This window comes from Vulpes vulpes, chromosome 2 (assembly GCF_048418805.1).
Source record: "Vulpes vulpes isolate BD-2025 chromosome 2, VulVul3, whole genome shotgun sequence".
Taxonomy (NCBI): Eukaryota; Metazoa; Chordata; class Mammalia; order Carnivora; family Canidae; genus Vulpes; species Vulpes vulpes.
The window spans coordinates 48,023,669-48,043,095 of NC_132781.1; the positions used below are offsets into that span (position 1 = coordinate 48,023,669).

Consider the following 19,427-nt stretch of genomic DNA (forward strand, 5'->3'; position numbering starts at 1 on the left):
CTCTGTGTGTCTCATGAAGAAAGAAGAAAAAAAAGAAAGAAAAAAGAAAAGAAAAGAAAAGAAAAGAAAAGAAAAGAAAAGAAAAGAAAAGAAAAGAAAAGAAATCCTGTCATTATCATCAGCTCAGTTAAGCCCTCTATTCAAGACTGGAATGAGAGCCATTGGGGTCAACTGCTCATCAATTATTTATTAAGAACCTACTATGCGCCAGACACCCAACAAGTGCTAGTCCCGTCACTGGCTATGCCAAGTCACTCAAAAGTCTTCCAAGCCTGTTTTCCTCTTCTGCTAAGTAGGAAATAATAGTACCTGCTGCACAGAGCAGAGAGGGGCAGGGAGAGAACTTACCTAAAGTAAATCACAGGGCCCTGAGCCACAGCGAGTGCTCGATAATACCATTAATCACCACTCATCATCTCTCCACAAACCTGGAAGTGACTTGCAGAGTTAACTAGTTCACCTGCTTGTTCCAGAGCCTATGGTAGGGATTCACTTAATTCTCCTGCACCCTCCCCGTTTCCTTACTATCAACACTCCCAAAGGTAGATAAGAAATAAAAAGACCGCACGTTACTTGGATTAAAATACACAGCTGAGTGTGTGCACGGGGAGGCTGCACCTTCGCGTTCTCAAGCCCCCACGTTACTACTACACGGAGCTCTCTGGGAGGGCGACTAGCGATCACCCTCCCTCCACACGGGTCCCGCCAGGAGCCCAAAGCCCGCACGGGGCCCGCACAGCTCCCGCATGGGATCCCGCACTGGGTCCACGGGCTCCCTGCCTCCCGCTCGCTTCTCCCTCCGCCGCGAGGCCAGAGGTCCCCCCGCATGAGAGCCTGGTCTCCGCGCGGCCACGAGCTGGGACACAAACTATCGTCCACAATTAGCAAAAGGGAAGCCTACACGGCAGGAGCGAGACCACGGGAACTTTTTAGATCCAAAGCCCGTGGAGGCAGTTTGTTCAGAAATAAACTGAAGTCGTGCCTTCCTGCTTCTGACAGCCGCCAGGGCTGGGCAGCATTGTCTGGGGAGAAGCGCGCCGGGCCGGCCAACTTTTCCTTAAAGCCAGTGCCATCCTATTCGGAACAAAGTGAAAGGTCAGCGGGGCGCAGGAGAGAGAGGCGCGGGGAGCGGACGGCCTCGCCTCGGCTCGCGCCGCGAAGTTGGCCGGCTCGCCCCACTTTCCCTTTTGTCCTCCGCCCCTTCCGCGGGGCTCCCCGCAGAGGCCCCGTGCGCGCGGGGGCGGACGACGCGGACCCGGGCGGCCGGCCCTCACCCCGCGCCCCGCCCGCCGGCCGACCCCCGCCCGCCGCACAAAGCGCGCCCCGCGCGGCGCGGCCCGGACGCCGGCGGCCTCGGCCCGGCCTCGGCCTGAGGCGCGGCGGCGGCGGCGGCGGCGGGGAGGCGCGGGCCCGCCCGGCCCCCTCCGGCTCGGCGCCCCCGCCTGCGCCCGCGCGCCCTGCCTGCCCGCCGGCTCCGCGCCCGCCGGCTCCGCGCCCGCCGCCCCCGCCGGCCCGCCGCCCCGCTCCTCACCTCGGCATCGGCGGCGGCCATGGCCCGGGCCCGCAGCGTGGCCCCGCCCCTCCCGCGCGCCATCGCCCCGCCCGCGCCTCGCGGCTCAGGGCGGGGCGGGGCTGGTCGCACGCGTCTGCGCCTGCGCCCGCGCCCGCGCCGGCGCACTGCGGCCCCGCGTGCGGCGTCTCCGGCGCCAGCCAGCGCCGACCGGAACCGGGACGCGCGGGCCGGGCGGGGGGCGGGGCTGGGCGCAGTGGCCTTCCGGGGGCGTCGTGCCGGCCGGGCGTTGTTCTCCGGTTTTCACAGTTAGCTTTTCCTTCTACGTGGTCATTCCGGTGGCCTGGCCGGGGTGGAGAAGGACCCCTGACCTCTAACCCCGGACACACTTGGCTTCCGCCGGCCTTCGCAGAAGGCGGATCGTGACGTGCGTCCTAGGGCGGTACCCGGGTTTAGGGTCTTCCCGGCGTGCTGGGCAGTGCCCGCCTGGAGGGTGCTTCTGGGCCGCGCCCCGGGCTGGGGGTGCCCCGGCCGAGGGATGTCGCGCTGGGAGCGGGTGCCGGCGGGGACGCGGGCGCGCCGCCGAGGAGGACGCCTCAGTGAGCAGTGTGGCCTCCACCTGGGGTGATGGTCCAGCTCGGGACGCCCCGGCCAGCGGGCGCTTCCGCCCTCCCTGGGTGGGGACGGTGCCCTGACTGGGAGGCCGGGGTGGCTGGAGGATGCCCCCAGCAGGAGCTGGCCCCCGCCGGGCCGGGGCGCTGCGGTCAGGGGGTGTGCCCCCGCGGGGCTGCCTCCCTCCGCAGCCCCGGCCCTCTGATCCGGCCTCTGCCCGCCAGCCTGCTGCGCACCAAGCATCCCATCAACTGGCTTCGCCCACCCGCTCCCACAGCCAGACTTATTTTTTACCACCTTCTGGGAGTTGAAGGAAAGATGGAAATTGGGATTCTCTGGCTAGCCTTTGCAGCAGGAACTGGGGAGACCCTGACTGGAGGGCTAATCTGTCTCCCCCTCGCTCAGGAGGGCTGGGTCCCAGGGGACCCCAGGAAGATGACGGAGGTGACCACTGACCGTGCACACGATGCAGAGGAGGAGGACAGGTGTGAGCACCCGGGAAGTCTCCCCACGTTTCTCTGGGACAGCCTCAGGCAGCTCCCAACAGGCTTAGGACCTCAGTCCATCGGAGCCGGCGACTGGACGCCCAGTACTTGTGGTCAGCACAGCACACCCAGGCCACCTGCACCCACACGTGCCTGTCACTGTCCTCCCATCTCCACACCTGCCAGGCAGGCCCTCCTTTGTCCCTTCCCTGAAATGCTCTCCCCCACCCCCAGGGTCTCAGATACCACCACTTCAAGGAAGCCTTCCCTCACCAGCCTGTTGGAAACCATACTGCACCCCAGAACTTCCTTGCTCTGTTGGATTCCATGGCACTCCACTGCTATGTTGTCTTTCCCACTAGAATGTAACCCAGACAGTCCAGGAGTTTTATCTCCTGTGCCCTAATCCCTACAACAATGCTTAGCAGGAAGGAGACAAATATTTGTTGAATAAGTTTGATGTGAAGGAAACATCCTTCACCAGGCAAACACCAGCCGTAAGTGACTGTGCCAGAAGTAGGACATGCTCCCCTTCTGCACTGTCAGCACAACCCATCTGATCCTGGTGTGGTCGCTGACATGTCACACGCTGGTTTTGACATGTGCCGTGTGAACTGTATGACCAGTGGGTCAGCCCTGAGAGGCACACTTGTTACCCACACTGAGGGAGCGAGCCAAAGCAAGGGAGTCGAGTGCACCCAAGGCTGCCTAACTGCCGAGAGGCAGAGATGGGATTGAAACCCACGCAGGTTTTAACTATGAGGCTACCGCTAGCAGATGTTTTATGGATTATCCTCCTTGTGGCATACTTTGAGCTTTTCTCCAATGTTCATCCTCTCCTTGTCCCACAAATAGTAACACTTCTAGCTGGGTACATGGCTGCCTGGCTAAAGAGCACATTTCCAACTGGAAAGAGTGGCCAGTGGGATTTTTGCACACGTGATACCATCTACGTCCCAGCCTGTAGCTCCCAAGAAATTAGCAAACTGGGTGATGATGAAATCCGGAAGGGCCACCCTGGACCCAGGGGTGGAAGCCTCAACTTGAGAATGACACCTATGTCACTAGGCTCAAATCTTGTACTTCTCAACTGTTTAGTATACAAGAAATCAACTGGGGGTTAGAAGGGAGGCGGGGGGGTCTGGTATGTCCACTCATAATCCTGTAGGTTTGTTACAGATTAGCTGAGGCAGCTGTCCAAGGTCACCCCCTCACCATATGTCAGATACGGAATTTCAACCCAAACTCTTATCTTAATCCCACCTCCAGTATTTTCCCAAAGCACGTTCCAGGATCATTGGCCCCCTTGGGCATGTACAGGCCCTCCCCTCAGCCCTGGAACATCTGCAGGATCCTCCTTTGGGAAACATTGCTCTGCCGAACCCTGACTTTATTTGTTCTTGGGTTCCTTGGATCCTAGACAACATTCAGCATTTGAAAGGGACCTCAGGAGCAGGCATGGGCTTGTGTGTTCACCCTTGGATGGGAGACAAGCATCGGTCTCCCTCAGAGCCAGACACGGCCGCCGTGGACTTGAGGCTTGAGTACAAGGGTAAGGGAACCCCGCAAGGGGCGGGGACTTGGGCCAGCCCTCCTCCTTACCCCCCATCAGATGTCCTCTAGTGCAGGAGGACATTCTGCCGCCGTTCTGAACCGCCATTCAGAACGATGGATGCCAGATGGGCAAACCCAAGGTGTGTCAATAAAACGGTACAGGGGTGGTCCTCTCCCCGTGTTACAAATACATTTTAAGTTAAACAAAGGCTCCACACCTGCCAGCCCCGCTTGGAGGGTGCATCCTGAAGCAGAACCATGAGGATGAGTTAAAGGCACCCAGCCCACACTGGTCCCGCTCCCCCAGCCAGTCTTCCAACCTAGACAGCTGGCAGGAAGAGGGGCCCAGAACCCAGGAGAGGGGCTGTGCCCCGGAGGGGGTGGGACAGCCCATAGGCAGGCAGGCTCCCAGGTCTGAAGGAAAGGAGAGCAGGGCCAGGAGTGGGGAACGTGCCTGCGCACTGCACTGGGCAGGCAGGAGGAGGGTGGCCCAGAGGCCAGCCGGTGACCAGCTCTACAAACGAAGCACTTTATTTACATGGCATCTCTCTAGGCCCCAGGCCCCGGGGAGAGGCTGGGCCCCAGGTGGAGGCTGAAAGGAGCAGCCGGGCAGGGGTCCTGAGTGGGCCGGGTCAGGCCAGGAGTGAAGAAGGCACGAGGCCCTGGGTGCCTGGTCCCAGGGCAAAGGTCAGCCCACCCGGAGAAGACAGCACAGGGTCAGCTCCTGGGCGTCAGGCTGGGATCTGCACCGCCACAGCTCTGCTCATAGGACGGTGGGGCTTCTGTGGGGAGAGAGCGAGGTCTGCGTGGAGCTCCTGGTGCCCTCTCCCCAACCAGGCCCCAGGCCCCTCACTCACCATAGGGATAGCCCCATGAGCTGTACTCTGGGGGCAGGATCAAGGTACTGGTGGTGGGCACTGGCCCTGCGGAACCCTCTGCAAAGTAGGGGACGGTGGCACCTGTGGAGATGCACAAGGGAGGGGGCAAGGGGTGGGGAGCAGGGCTGCCATCTTGAGGGCGGGGTTCAGGGGCACCGGGCATGGAGCCGAAGGTGGCAGGTAACAGCTGCTGTTGTGAGTGGCTCTTCGTGGAGAGAGAGACTGCATCTGCAAAATGGGGGCTGCTGGCTGCAGCCTCAGCCTCCTCCTGGGGTGGTGCTGAGGGCACCACAGGGATTGGGGCCCCAGGAGGCGGCCCTGGGCCCAGCCGGGGGCTCAGCGGGGCATGGTTCACAGCAATATTGCCGATGAAGACAGGGAGGGTCACGGTAGCTTCAGGCACCTTCAGGGAGACCTGGGGAGGATGGGAGAGTGAGGCGAGGCCGCCTGCCGCCTGCCCCACCCCAGTCCCTGCGACCCTCGCACCTGTAGATAGTAGTCCACATGGATGAGGCTGCAGCCTGGCAGGGCTGACTGGGGCAGGGCAGGCACCAGGATCTGCTCTTGCCACTGTGCCCGCCTCCAGGCCTTCACGCCTGCACCCTCTACCTCTGCGATGGTCCGCACATCATAGATCCAGCGCTTGGCCTGGTAGGACACTTTCTAGGGAAAAGCCAGCCTGTGAGCCTGGGCAGGCCAGCCGCCTACCCCTCTTCCAGCCCCGTGGGGACAGGCCTTAACAGCCAGAGGAGGCTCTGACCTGCAGCAGACTGGCTACCACGGGGCTGGTGTCCTTGCCTGACTGGTTCTCGATGTCAGCCTGCAACCGCAGCACCTGCCCCACCACGTAGCCACGGAGGTCAGTGCTGGCAGTAAGGACCACGCTGCCCGTCTTCACCAGCTTGTAGGAGAACTTCTTGGTAGTGGAGGCCACGTTGGGTTGCTTGAGAGAAGGAGAGTAATGAAGGGCCTTGGGGGTGTGGGCAGCTCAGGTCTCCCTCACCCCTGGACAAGCCCCCTCAACCCCGATGTGCCCTGCCCCCAGACACAACACAGTCAGCTCAGGGCAGAGAAGCTGCTGCTCTTCTAGATCCCGCCACCTCGTCTTACCTGGAGAGAGGGCATCAGGGAAAGTGGGGAGTACCTAGGAGACCATCACTCCCTCCTCACCTCGATGTCTGGGATGCTGTTCAGGTTCAGGGGACTCAAAATATAGAACACACGGCTGCACTGGTGATCCTTGGAAAAACGTGGTGTGTCGATGGTGGCCCGCACCTGGTACACGATCTTCCCAAAGAGGCCCTCGAAAGATGTGGGTGCTGTGGCTGGAGAGAGAGCAGGGAATGGCACCCACTGTCCCCTGCTCCACCTCCTGTCTACCACCGTCAGCACCAGGCCTGGCCAGGCAAGGCTGGGCTCTTACCAGGAAGCAGGAACTGGAAGGGGAAGCTGTGTTCTCCAGCTGGCAGGCTCCCTGCAGAGACAAGACGGGGGGCGGGGGGGACTCAGGAGCCTTGAGGTGACGCCACTGGACAGAGGCCAGAAGCAGGCACAGCAGTGGGCCATCTCACACTGAGTGTGGCTCCTGGGTCTCCCAGCCTCTGCCTCCCGGTGCCACAGCAGCACAGGGCCGCAACCTGGGCCGAGGACGGGTTACAAGAGCTTGGCTTGGAGAGGAAAGGGGGACAGGGCTCTGCCAGGGGCCGGAGCCCACCCACACCCAGAAGATGTGGCCCCCTCAACTCCCCAGACCCTATCAGGCAATGCCCCATGCCTTCAGGCAGAGAAACACATCTGGTACAAAGCCCTTCCAGAGGGTGGGTCAGCACAGAGATCCCAGAAGCAAATGGGGAGCTGTGGTGGACAGACAGGCCCCACTCTCAACCAATGTCTGCCCTGGGGTGCCAGGGCAAGTGCAGGCTCCTGGACTCACCCTTGTCAGCCAGCGACAGAGCACTGTTGAAGTAAGCCTCCTCTGCCACCCACGCAGCATCGTTGGCCTTGTTGGACACCCTGCAGGAACCCATGCAGGTCACCCGGATGGCTGCAAGGCAGGGGGATGGCATGAGTCCAGGCAGCCACAGGCCTGGGCCCCTCCCTGCCCCCCATCACAGAGATTCAGGTAGAGCTCGCAGCACCAAGGGGCGCTGGGCCTCTGATGGGCCCACAAGTGGCCTGTGCCCTGCAGAGGATACCTCTGTCCATCCCACATTTGGGGGTAGTCCCAGGGAGCCAGGGTGATAAGGCACAGAGGCAGATCTGTCCTGAAGTCCAGAACAGGAGGGCCCCAGCAGTCACCCAGATGTCCCACACAATCCCCCACCTGGTAACCTTGGTTCCCAGCCACCCTGGGCCCAGCAGACCTGTGGAAACTCAGCTCCCTACAAGGGATGCTTGGGGCACCAATGACGACAAAAGCCTATGAACTGCCAACCTCACTACATGTGGCCTCACTGGCAAGTCAACCAGGCTGGGAGGTGCCTCTTCACGCTCCAGGAAGCTAACTGTTAGCCTTCAGGATGCAGGAATGTGGTCAGACCTGCCCGAGCTGATGAGTACCCAACAGTCTGGCACACCCTTGACTTCCGGACCAGTCCTGCCCACAAGGGCCGAGGTCCTCTGCCCTACTCGCTGGTGGAAACGCCTAGATTAGGCCCGTTTGCAGTGGAGGTCACCACCACCTTTCTGTGGTTAGGAACTCAAACTCCCCACTCCAGGGGACACAAGCCCAGAGAGCACTGTGACCAGAGGCCCTGGCTGGACAACCAGGGGAGACAGCACAGCTGGGGCAGCCGAGGCTCAGTGCTGAGTAGCCCCGGATAGCCCGGCAGCTCCACCCCGCCAATAACTGCAGGCTTAAGACAAGGCCAAAAACACCAGCCTGCCTGCCCAGCCTCTCCCTGCCATCCCTTGACATGATGGTCAGCTGAGAAAAAGGGCACTTGGAATCCAACACCTTCTGACAGAGCCACTTAGTGGAAGGAACCCAGGATCCCAAGTGCCCAGGAACCCATGCAGGTTCCTGGCCAGCCTCATCAGACATGTGCAGTCTCCCCAGGCTAGCCTCACCCCGACCAAGCAAGCCTCCTGCTGGCCACTCATGGACCACCAGGCTCTCCCCCAGGGAGCCCTGACTTGTCCTGCACGCCCCCCGGCACCGGGCCCGTGACTAGACCCCAGCCCAGATTTCTAACCCACACCCCATCAGCTGTCCCCTCCCAAGGCCAGACCCGAACTGCTCCCACCCTACAGATCTGCGACACCTGTGGTGCTCCCACAGGCTCCCGCAGCCCCAGAGGAACACAGTGGGGTGGGCTGGATAAGAGAGGGGATGCGTGGCAATCCAGATGCCACAGCAGTCTACACTCCCCACAGAGGCGGGAGGGTGCACTCCACCTTGGAGCTGGCTGCCCTGCAAATTCTGGGACCCAAAGGAATTTGGCACTCCCCAGACTGATCGGCCCAGTGTCAGCTGAAAACCGTCAGGTGACTTCAGTGGATGATGTAGAGAGCCGAAGCCTCAACCTGCCCATCTCTGTCCAAATTCCCAATCCACGACGCCAGGAGCCATGATGAAACGGTTGCTTTAAGCCACTTAGTCTAGGGGTGGTTTGTCATAGGTGTGGCACAGCAGCAAACGACAGAAACAGACACCCCACCTCGGAAGACACCAGAGAAACTCAGACGAGTTATCATTCTACCCTATCCGATTGCCAAATATTAAATATTCTGACTAGTGTTGGAGAGGAGATAGAAAAACACAATCTTTACAGCAATCACACCATGAGCTGCTACCAGGGACCTGGCAAAGCAACAGGAGGATCTGCTGGGACCTTACACACTCAAACACGTGCACACATGCACACACACACCAGAGTACCCACAGTTCTCAGAACCCACCCTGTCTACCCAGGAGCTGTGAGCAACCTGTCTGTAACAACAAATTATCCAGGCACAGCCCACATGTCCAATGGCAGGGAGGCTAAGACTGTCACCCATCCAGCCCGAAAACGGCCCCCAGAATTCAGGTGCACATGACACGGGGTCATCTGATCTCAGAAACACAAATGGTATCAGCCTCCCCTCAGGGTATCCCAGAGGGGCCCAAGTCCTAAGACGTTCCCAAGGCCCAGGCAGGGGGCCCCTCTGCACACACTGAAGGCCCTGTGGTGACCTGAGTGAGCAGCTCCAATCACTGTCTTGGAGTCAAATGGCCATTCTGTCCACTCTCCTCCACAGGGGGACTGTGGAGGCAGGGGGAGGGACACACACAGCAGGACTGTCCCTCCTGCCCCATGCGAGGGAGATGCGCTCCTGCAGGGGAGCAGTCCCATGGCACCAGCATGTGTGTCCCGTGTGTCTGTGTGTCCCATGTGGGTCTATGTGTGTCCCGTGGCTCAGCCACAGGACCAGGCAGGGGCGGGGAGGGGGGGTACGTGTTCTGGTCAGATGCACCCTCCAGCTCACAGCAACGTGCCCTGAGGTAGCATCTGGGTTTAAAGGTGTTTCAGTTCTAAGAGTGCTTGGATGCACCAAATGGATACGCGTCCATCTGCAGGTCTGTGGCCACTGCAGTTCTCTAAGGAACATCATCATGTGGACTGTGCTCCAGGGTAACTTCTGGAACCTTCTGCTCCAGCCAGCACTCCCCTGTCCCTCGCACCATCTGCCATCTGACCAAGAAGACCTCTGCTCATTCCTCATCCTGGCCCGCTAGATCTCACACACCTCAGCTCCCCCAGACCTGGAGCAGCCCAGCCTTTGCCACATCTTTTCACTACAGCTCCGGCTGTGAGGCATGTCCATCTGTCCTGTCCCCAAGACCAAAACGTGAGAACAGCAGCAGTGCTCTATCCCAGGGTTGCTCTGAGAGTTCAGAGCTGGTCCACGGCAGGTGGGGAGAATGGTGTCTGCCCCACAGTGAGAGCTCAGGGTGATGGCAGAGCCAGGGGCTGAAAGCTGCTGTTGTCTGGGCCCCACCTGCCCTCAATGCCTGCCCTTGAGAGCAGAGCACAGGGCACTCCTGCAGGACCCCCAGCCTCATGCTCTGCTGGACCTGGACTCCAGGAAACCGACTCCTTCCACAGCTTTCTCCTGCATTAGCTCCAGGGGCAGCCAGTGTTCTCATGGTTGAGTGCAAACCATCTCTGTCCCCTGTCAGACAAGGAGTTAGCGGGCGCGACTAGGAGCCACCCAGGGAAGGCCTGGGCCTCCCCACCTCCACGTCCTCCTAGAGTGATGGAGGGCCTCCCTGTTGCATCACTGGCTGGTGTAGGAGCTCAACAGGTATCTTCTGAATGAAACAAAGAAAGAAGAACCGTGGTCTTTCCTTTTCCAAACCCAAGCAGGGCTGAAAGAAACCCCAGAATGGCCTCGGTATCCGCGATCCGTCTATGTCCCAGGGGACAATCTGAATAATAACTGTTCTGGCTCAGAGTCTTAATCCATTGACTCTTCAGCCTATGCCCCCATCTTCCCTCCCCTATTCAGCGGCTCAGCCAGCACATTTACAGTGGGGACCATCAGCAGGGTCTCCCTCAGCATCCTGTGGCCCAACCATCCATTCACCCACATCTCACCTACCTCATGGAAGCTGGGGGACTCTGCGCAGGCCAGGCCATCCCTCCACACTGGTCAGTAGCGGTTTGTTTGCCCTGGGCCCCAGCTGCGGAAGCATGACTGCGCAGATGAGCCAAGCAGTGAGCTCTGCGCGGGGTCTCATGTCTGCCATCCCTCTAGCCACAAGCCTACTCCTCCTTCCTGTGCCCTGGGCTCTCCCCTCAGTCCCATCTCACTTCTCATCTCTCACTTGTACCCCAGGGAAGAGCTGCACCATCACTGCTGTGCCCTCTGCCACAACCATAACTACCCCACCCAAACCCCAAGCTCCAACTGAGGACACAGGAAAGCAAGTGAGTCATCAGGAGGAGGCCCCACAAGGCTGGACACCTGACCAGAGGTACCTTTACCCACTCAGCTTCTTCCTAGACCCTGTGACCTCAAACATGTCAAAGTCAGGAGTCAGACTCATCAGGACAAGGGCATTCTCAGCAGGCACCAGAAGGACTGACTGGTCCACCATGCAAGGACTCAGAGGATCTAAAGTCCAGAGGGATGCCTGATGGTTATGGCTTTGGCCAAGCATGCCAAGGTGGAGCAGCAGTCCAGTGGGAGCAGAACCAGCAACCAGGCAGAGAGTCCCTGGGGTGCAGCTTTGCCCACCGCACCCTGAGGGCTGAGCCCTGAAGTCCCATTCAGGGCCTTGTCCACACGTCAGAAGGCAAATAAGGCCAGCACCTGCACAGACCCTAGCGAGGGCCACAGCAGCAACCTGACTCCCGGTCCCCAAGTCCCAGATGTCTGCACCAGCAAAAGGCCTCGGGTTCAGCTCCTAGATGCTCACTGGGATGACCAAGGCCCTCCCAGCTTGCCAGGCCAGGCCTTAGCCTGGGTGGAAGCAGGTGCGTCGGGGGAACCATGAGGATTGAGTGGCTGCACCAGGGACCTGGGGGTGTGGGAGAGAAAGCCCAGCGTGGGCCAGGCTCCAGGTGAGGGCCCAGCAGGTGCAGGGCGCAGCGTACCCTGCAGACCCGACAGTGCGTCTGTCCGTGTCAGAGTGGCCTTCGTAAGGTGGGCAAGATCTAAATCTCCGCCCCCGACTCTGGCCGACCCCAGGGGGAGAGAACAGGAAGGACACATGCGGAAGAACTGAGCCACCCTGGCATCATTGCCCCGCCCCAACGGCCAGCAGCCACCCACCCCGGCCAGTATGCGCCGCCCGGCCGCCGCACCCCAGCCCTGCCTGCCGGCGGCGGGGCCCAAGACTCCCCGGGCCGGCAGGAAGGGAAGGGCGGGGGCGGCAAGAGGCGCCTCCAGCTCCGCGGGTCCCGGCCGAGCGCCACCGGCTGCCGCTTCCGGGAGCGCGGGCCCCGCCGCAGGTGCTGCGCGGCCACCTGAGCCCCGCCGGCCCGGCCCTCCCCAGAGAAGCCCCCGCGCCCACCTCGGAAGGGCAGCGGCGCCCCCAGGCGCACGCGCACGGCCCCCACCAGCGGCTCTCCGGGGCTGTAGACGACGCGACCGTGGCTCAGGCAGACCTCGAAGAGCTGCACCCGCCCCATGCCGCCGCCCTGAGCGGGCGGCCGCGCACTGACGCCCCCTCCCGCCGCCGCGCTCCCAGCCCCGCCCTCCAGGGCCCGCCCCCTCCAGGGCCCGCCCCTCTCCGGGCCCGCCCCCCCACCGTCCCGGGCCCGTCCCGCCCCCAGGGTCCATCCCCCGCCCCAAGAGTCCCCTTCCAATCCCCGCCCGCCCCCCGCACCGGGCTCCGGGCCCCTCAACGCCGCCCCATCTCCCTCCCCATCTCCCTCCCCTGCACCAGCTCCCGGCCCGCCCACGGGTGGAGGTCGGCCCGGCGCACGGGCGCCGCCTGCTGCTCGGGGCAGAGCGGCTGACTCACCTGTCTAAGGGCGCCCCGCGCCGGCGCGCCTCCCCAGTCCTGCCAGGTGTCGGCGTGCTCGCTGCGAAGGGCCGCCCCGCGTCGCTCGGGGTGGGGGGTAGAACCTCGCGGGGGCGGACCCCCCAGCGCCCAGAGTCCTCTTCCCTATGGGGGGGCCGGGCCCCTGCGGTGGGCGACGAGTGGACCCGGGGGTTCGCGAGACTCGCGCGGAGGCCGCGGACCGGAGCCCCCCAGCCCCGAAGATGTGGGTCCCCGACTGTGCAAGCGGCGTCGGGGGGGGGGGGGTGAGAGAGGAGGGACCCCCTCTGACCTGCGGGATCTGGGATCTGGGAGGGCTTGAGGAGCGGGAACCCGGTGTTTTGCGGCCAGAGAGGGAGCGCAGCGAGGGAGGGCGATGCTTGCGCGGGGTATCCTTGCGCCGCGAGCGCCGGAAGGAGGGCGCGTAGTCTTTGTATCTAGACTGGCTTGGAGATAAATTGGGGATGGGACAAAGTCACCACGAGCAGATTACAGGACGCGCCTTAAGTAGGTGTCCGCACGAGTGTGAGGAAGACAAAGGACCACAGATTGACAGGCCCCGGTTGGAGAGGGTGACTCAAATCAGAGCGCTGATGACACCAAGAGTTTGGGGTGAAAGCCACAGAAACCGGATCTAGCCCTGCAGCAAAAGGAAAGGAGTTTGTAGGCTGGAGGGATCCCACGGGGCCAGACTGAGACAGAGGAGGGGCCTGGGGGGCCAGGAGTGTGGTGCAGCCAGCTCCAGGCCCCACCTGGCTCTCTGGGGACTCAGGTGTTGGGAGTGTGGGGAGGAGTCTGATTGGCCGCACTTAAGATATTTGCCTGTCGGTACCATGGAAATGGAGGGATTCCCCCCGAACTAGGAGTTCAGGGTGCCTGTGGGCCTGGGGAGGATTGTGGACAACCCATAAATGCCCAAGTCCACAGCACAAGTCAAGAAGGGAGCGTTCAGGGAAAGAGCGAGATCTTTGTGTTGGCTGCACTAAGATAAAGTAAAGGTGAGAAACTGGAACCGCCCCCCCCAAGTCAGCTTGGTCACCCACCATCCCCTGTCCTGGAAAGCTCTGCTGTGCTCTCACTTATGGGGTCTGCGCAAACATGCTCTCCTCTCAGCTGTAGATGTTTGTTTTCACACACACACCCCACCCCAGGTCTGGGCCTGGAGTGTGTGCCCTCCTGACTCAGAAGAACTTCCAAACCAAGGGCTCCCAGCTTTAACACATTTTCTCAGACTGATAATCCACCTGCTGCACCGTTACTGTCATCTTCAAAGCCCGGGTCAGCCCCCCTTATTTTTTGGTGATTGCAGCTCCTGACTCTGTCATTGTCTCCAATAGCACTGTTGCAGGAATTCTTAGTGCCTCCAGAATCCACGTGGGTGATCCTTCCAACCCCTTGCCTTCTTAAAAGGCACCTGGGATTGTTTTAATCAGGTATGAAAAGGTGACAGACGCAGAGACAACAGCCTTGAAAGAAGAGTTTAGAACTGACCCAAGAGGATTGGGCACAAGGAAGTACCAGGACTGGGCAGGAGGCTGAATTTGCCAGGAGAGAGCACAGCCCAGAGCCTTTGTGGTGTCTTCTGTGAAAAGGAGTGGGTGCAGCAGGGTAGGCAAGTTTGGACAAGCTTAGGATCAGATGGGTTTGAATAATTCCGGTGGCCTCAGGGCTGCAGAGGTGGTCTCTAATTGTCGGATACCTGGCCCCATGGTGATTTAGGACAGGGGAATATTGATGTGTGTTTGATAAAGGTATCTGAGGATCTGACTTCTGGATTGGTTGTTTTGCATGTGAAAGGTGTGGTCCAGGGCAGGCCAGTTACTATTTCTAAGAATTAGTTAAGTCTGGAAGTGGCAGCCTCTCCCCAGCCAGCAAGGCCCCCAGAATGAACAAGCATCATAAGATACAGAAAATAACAACATGATCAACTAAGCTCTTGTTCCCAGGACTCCTCTCCAAGAACCTTCCCTGTCCTGCCCTGTCCTACTGCTTCCTTAGTTGGTCTACAAAGATGTCTGGCAACAACTTGCCCCATCCCTTTACATTCATGCTGTTCCTCCCATCAGGAGGGAGGCTCTTTCCCCTCCTGTTGAATCTGGGCTAGCCTCTTAACTGGCAGAGCTGCAATGAAAGACATGCCTTATAGTTTGCAGGTTCTGAGGAGGCCTTGCAGCTTGTCCACATTCTCTCAGAGTCCTGAGTTACCTTTTCAAAAGATCGCAGAGAGAGAGAGAATGCCTGCCTGGGGAGTGAGATCCTCTCAGGCTGCCTGCTTTACTCACTTACATACCCCAATAACTGCAACTGTCGGAGTGACCCAAATCACCTTGATTTATTACTTATTCTGAAAATCAGGCTGCACTTTTCCACTCTGGGTGGGGTGTGTTAAGGGCAGAATGTCCAAGATCACTCTTTTCACTGACATGTCTGATGCCTCGACTGAGGCTGGTTAGGTGTCTCTTCCATGAGGCCTGTCCACATGGCTAGTTTGGGGTCCTGCACAGCATGATGGTCTCCAGACAATGAGGCTGAGTACCTGACAGCAAGCCCCCTATAGAGAGGAAGTTGAAGCTGCCAATCCTCAGGCCTGGACTGAGAAGTCCCAGAACTTTCCACCACATTTAAGTGTGTTAAAACAGTTACAGGGCCAATATGGGTGATACATCACACATAGGGAGGGAACTAGGACAATCTGAGACAATCTGCCACACCAGCCAACTACAGAAGAACCAACCACCTGAGCCCAAGTTAGATTGCAGAATCACAAGAAAATACAGTTGGGTTTTGTTTGTTTGTTTGTTTGTTTGTTTTAGGATTTTATTTGTTTGAGAAAGAGTGAGAGAGCACAAGCCAGGGGAGCAGGGAGCTTGATCCCAGGGTCCAGGAATCATGACCTGAGCCGAAGGCAGACACATAACTGACTGATCCACCCAGGCACCCAAAAATAAAGTTGTTTTGAACCACTGCATTTTGGGTGGTTAATTATGCAACAAAATAGATAGCTGGGACAGAAATTGGTACTTAGAAGTGAGATACTGCCATAATAAAATTCTAAAATCTGGCACTGACTTTGGAGCAGGCAGCAGGTGGACACTGGCAGCAAGAACTTTGCTGATGGAGGCTGGATGAGGGAGGCCATGTTCAGAATCGGCATGAAGATGGTGAGCCTACGGCCTGTGGAAACAAGGAAAGTGGAAACTGTGTCTAAGGATCTGATTTTCTGGCAGGGAACTTTAAGGCCAGTTGGCTTTGTTCAGTTAGGTTAAAGTGAAATAAAAGAATTAAAGACGTAACTTGCATGTTCTGGCACAACCTAGAGGAAGTATTTCCAATCCAGGTCTTGCTGAGGTAGAAAGTCAGAACTCTTTCTCATTTCTAGCCTTCCCAACTAGCAAAAAAATTCTGAAGGTAAGAAATGGCATCATGGTGAAGATTAAATCCAGGGCACTGCCAGCAAAACATGAAAGTAAATTCAAGGGTATGGTTCTATAATCCCTTGTTAAGACTTCTGAGCTTTTCAGGCGGGAGTGGGGAATCCTCATAGACTTCATCAGCCTGTCAAAAGGGCTTCTAAGAGTCTTGACGTTGTCCCACAGCACCTGACTCACAGCCACCGGACTGAAGAGCCTTCTTCTCAAAAACATTTGCAGCATAGCTTTTGTCTAGTGAAACCAGTTACTATTTGATATATAGAAAATCCATATTTTAAGGGGTGTATCTGCTTGAACTTAAATGTAAAATGGACAAGTTTGAAATAAAAGAGAGATCTGGGCTCTTACTTTTTTTTTTTTTTAAAGATCTTATTTATTCATGATAGACACAGAGGGAGAGAGAGGCAGAGACACAGGCAGAGGGAGAAGCAGGCTCCATGCAGGGAGCCCGACATGGGACTCAATCCCGGGACTCCAGGATCACGCCCTGGGCCAAAGGCAGGCCCTGAACCACTGAGCCACCCAGGGATCCCCTGGGCTCTTACTTTCTACTGTCAGGAAGCAGACCAACGAAGCCACTCAGCTGCAAACACAGGCCATTTCCTATGGAAAGGGGGTCACTGCACATGCAGGGTCCAGTGCCCAGAGTGAGGAACCCCAAACACTGACAACAGTACCCGAGGGAGCCACTTACAGGGAGCAGACAAGCCCTGATCCAGGAATATTGTGACAGGCATTAGCTGGATTCCAAAATTGCTGTGGACCAGTGACTAAGGGTATACCCCCCTTTTTTTAAAGATTGTATTTATTTATTCATGAGACACAGAGAGAGAGAGAGAGAGAGAGAGAGGCAGAGACACAGGCAGAGGGAGAAGCAGGCTCCATTCAGGGAGCCCAATGCAGGACTTGATCCCAGGACCAGGATCACGCCCTGAGCGGAAGGCAGACGCCCAACCGCTGAGCCCCCCAGGGATTCCTATACTCCCCCTTTTTGAACAGGATGTCTGCTCACTTGTACTGTGTGCTTCAGCACTAAATGTTGGGTGTTGGGGGGCAGATAATGTGCCCTTGGAGCAAAAAGGGCCACACCCAATGTGCCTCATCCACCTGGGCTTGTTGCACATAACAATATACTGGACTCCAAGCCTAATGTCTTGATGAGATGGTGATCCTGGAGTCACTTGCGAGGTGCACTCTTCAAGAGGGAGGAACATGAATCATTAGAGCCCAGAGGATGGACTAGGGCAGGCCGTTTGTTCCACTAGTGGTCCCCCCCGTGAACCACACTTGTGGACCGACTTCCTACACCGACTTTGGGCTTGCCTGGTGACCTGCTTTGGTCAGTGGTGTACTAGCAAGAATGATTCAAGTGGAGGTCCAATAAATGCGTGCACAGTGGGACTTTGTCACTCAAAGCACAGCCTCCATGCTGGAAAGAAGTCCAGTTATCCTGGCTCTGCAGGAACCCTGAATAATGAGGCGTCACTCAAAGGCAAGTCACCTAGAAAAGAAATTAGATGCTCCAGTGAGTTCCCAGCCAAGTGCAACCAAAGGAGGAAAGCTGGCTGACACCATGTGGAACAGAAGACCCCCAATCATAGAATTGCAAAAAATCATGAATCAATGCCGTCTTAAGCTAGTAGGTTTTGGAGTGGTTGGGTTGCACGGAAGCCTACAGTTGTCACCAAGCTGCAGCCCTTGTGGTCTCAGGCCCACACATCTCTGGCTACGATCTCCTGTCCTGCTAGCCCACTCTCTCTAGCACCCCGACTCCTGCAATCCGTAGGACCCTCCTGGGAACTCCAACCCATTGGCCTCACCCTCTGTTGTCCTCTCTCCTTTCCTCTTTTGGCACTCTCACCGCTGTGAGGCAAGCATCCGGGCTAGAACCCATACCCACCCCTCCTCTTTCTCCTTACCTTCTCTGCGGCAGTCTACGCAGGCTGGGAAAGTCATCCTGCCTGGCGCCCTAAACACCACTGGGCCGTCCTGCTGCCTTTTCCTGCTTCTCTTCCAGCCAGTCCCATCACTCCTGCACCCCTCTCCTTGCACTGCCAACGTTTGCTCCCCTGTGGTCACTTTCAAAGGATGACTTCGTTTTCTACTTAGGTGAGAAAGTAGAAAGTTCTCACAGGTGGAGAACTCCCTCAAAGTCCTAACTCCACACCCATTTGCCTCCCAGAAACCTTACACCAGCCTCTCTTTCCTACTAAACTGGGCCACCCACAATCCTGCCTACCTCTCCAGCCCTCCCCTCGCCCAGGTTCTCCTCTATGGGACCATTCCTGCTGGTGAGCAAACATGCCATCTCCTCTCCCTATATAAAACCAACAATCTCTCCACTTCCCTTCCCTTTCCAATTTTGGCCCCATTTCTCTGCTCCTGTTTTTAGCAAAACACCTGAGAAGCGTTGTCTGTCTCACTGCCTCCAACCTTCTTCCTTTTAACCGGTCAGTTGTATGTAGTTTGCCATCACTCCATCAAGCGCTGTCCTCGTCAAGGCTGCTGGTGTCCTCATGGTGCTCAGCTACTAATTCCAGACTCCAACGACACAGGACCAAAGGGCAGCACCCAACACAGCGGACGCCTCTTTCACATGCAGCCTTCACTTGGCTCCCAGGCTACTGCCCTCTCCTGGTTTTCTTTTTTCTTTTTTTTTCTCCTGGTTTTCCTCTTACCTGACACCTCCCTCTTTTCATGGTCTGCTCCTCCTTTCAGCCTCTCTTTCCCCTTAATAAGGGAGTATCCATCCAGGCTGTCTTTGACTTCTCTTCGCTGTCTGCATTTTCTTCTGATGTGATCTCATCCAGTTGGCTTTTAAACAAGTGTGCTAATGAATGCCAAAGTTATACCCCAGGCTGGACTGCTCCCTTGAACTCCATCCTCATAACTGCTTGGCAGCCTGAATGCGTAACATGAACAAGAAATTCATGTTTATTTTGCTAAGCTGCTGAGAACATAGGATTGTTACTGAAGCATAAACAGGTTTAAGTGGACTGCTACAGAAGACTGGCCCCGCACGTCCAAACACCACCACCACCCCCTGACTAGCTGCTGTATTCACTGGCTCCACAGCCTTCCTGCTTCCAGTCTTCCCCCTAAACTACTGTGCCCCTCAGCCAGCCTGGCTCATGGAAAAGCTGCTCTATTCAACTTCTCCAACCGCCTCCCTTGGCTAAGTATAGAAATCAACGTTCTTTTAAGAGCCTACTAACCACCACCCTTGGCCCCCACATCTCTAATCTTCAGCCCTGTTCCTGTCCTGAACTCCTGTCTGGCCACAGCGGACAATCCCACTTTTCCCAACATCCCAGCCCAGGGCCCTGTGGCCAGCTCTTCCCCCAGATGCCCACATGGTGCTCTCTCCACTCCTTACACTGTTCAAGTCCATGAGCCAATGGGGCGGGCAGAGCCTGCCCACCACCTTCCTTAGGCCCCTAGCCTCCTAATGCTGCTCTCCTTGTTTCCCCCACTGCCTTTATCACT

General features: G+C 58.0%; 2 protein-coding genes across 7 annotated transcripts in view; both read right to left on the bottom strand.

The window, feature by feature from the left end:
• The window catches only part of EHMT1 (euchromatic histone lysine methyltransferase 1), a 144,253-nt gene extending 142,601 nt beyond the window's left edge, over window positions 1–1,652 (bottom strand). For 3 of the 5 annotated variants that reach the window (XR_011999768.1, XM_072747992.1, XM_072747990.1), the window contains exon 1: window positions 1,532–1,616. Coding sequence is in view for 4 of the 5 variants with exons in the window: in XM_072747992.1 (XP_072604093.1) it covers window positions 1,532–1,594 (63 nt within the window). In the remaining variant the exon portion in view is untranslated. Of the gene's footprint in view, window positions 1–1,531 lie in introns of all 5 variants that reach the window. The other 2 variants (XM_072747993.1, XM_072747991.1) reach the window with 1 other exon arrangement.
• Window positions 1,653–4,674: 3,022 nt separating this feature from the next.
• On the bottom strand, window positions 4,675–12,218 carry ARRDC1 (arrestin domain containing 1). Of its 2 annotated transcripts, none has more exons than XM_072747994.1 (8): window positions 12,040–12,218; window positions 6,973–7,083; window positions 6,463–6,513; window positions 6,210–6,364; window positions 5,800–5,982; window positions 5,526–5,702; window positions 5,019–5,454; window positions 4,675–4,943 (listed from the first exon to the last, which is right to left on the bottom strand). In XM_072747994.1, the coding sequence occupies exons 1-8, from the start codon at window positions 12,155–12,157 to the stop codon at window positions 4,879–4,881; spliced, it is 1,296 nt and encodes a 431-aa protein (XP_072604095.1). In that variant the 5' UTR covers window positions 12,158–12,218; the 3' UTR covers window positions 4,675–4,878. The 2 variants fall into 2 exon arrangements, with proteins under 2 accessions (XP_072604095.1, XP_025843728.1); XM_025987943.2 differs by lacking the exon at window positions 12,040–12,218 and adding an exon at window positions 10,623–11,040.
• Between the last annotated feature and the right edge of the window lie 7,209 nt (window positions 12,219–19,427).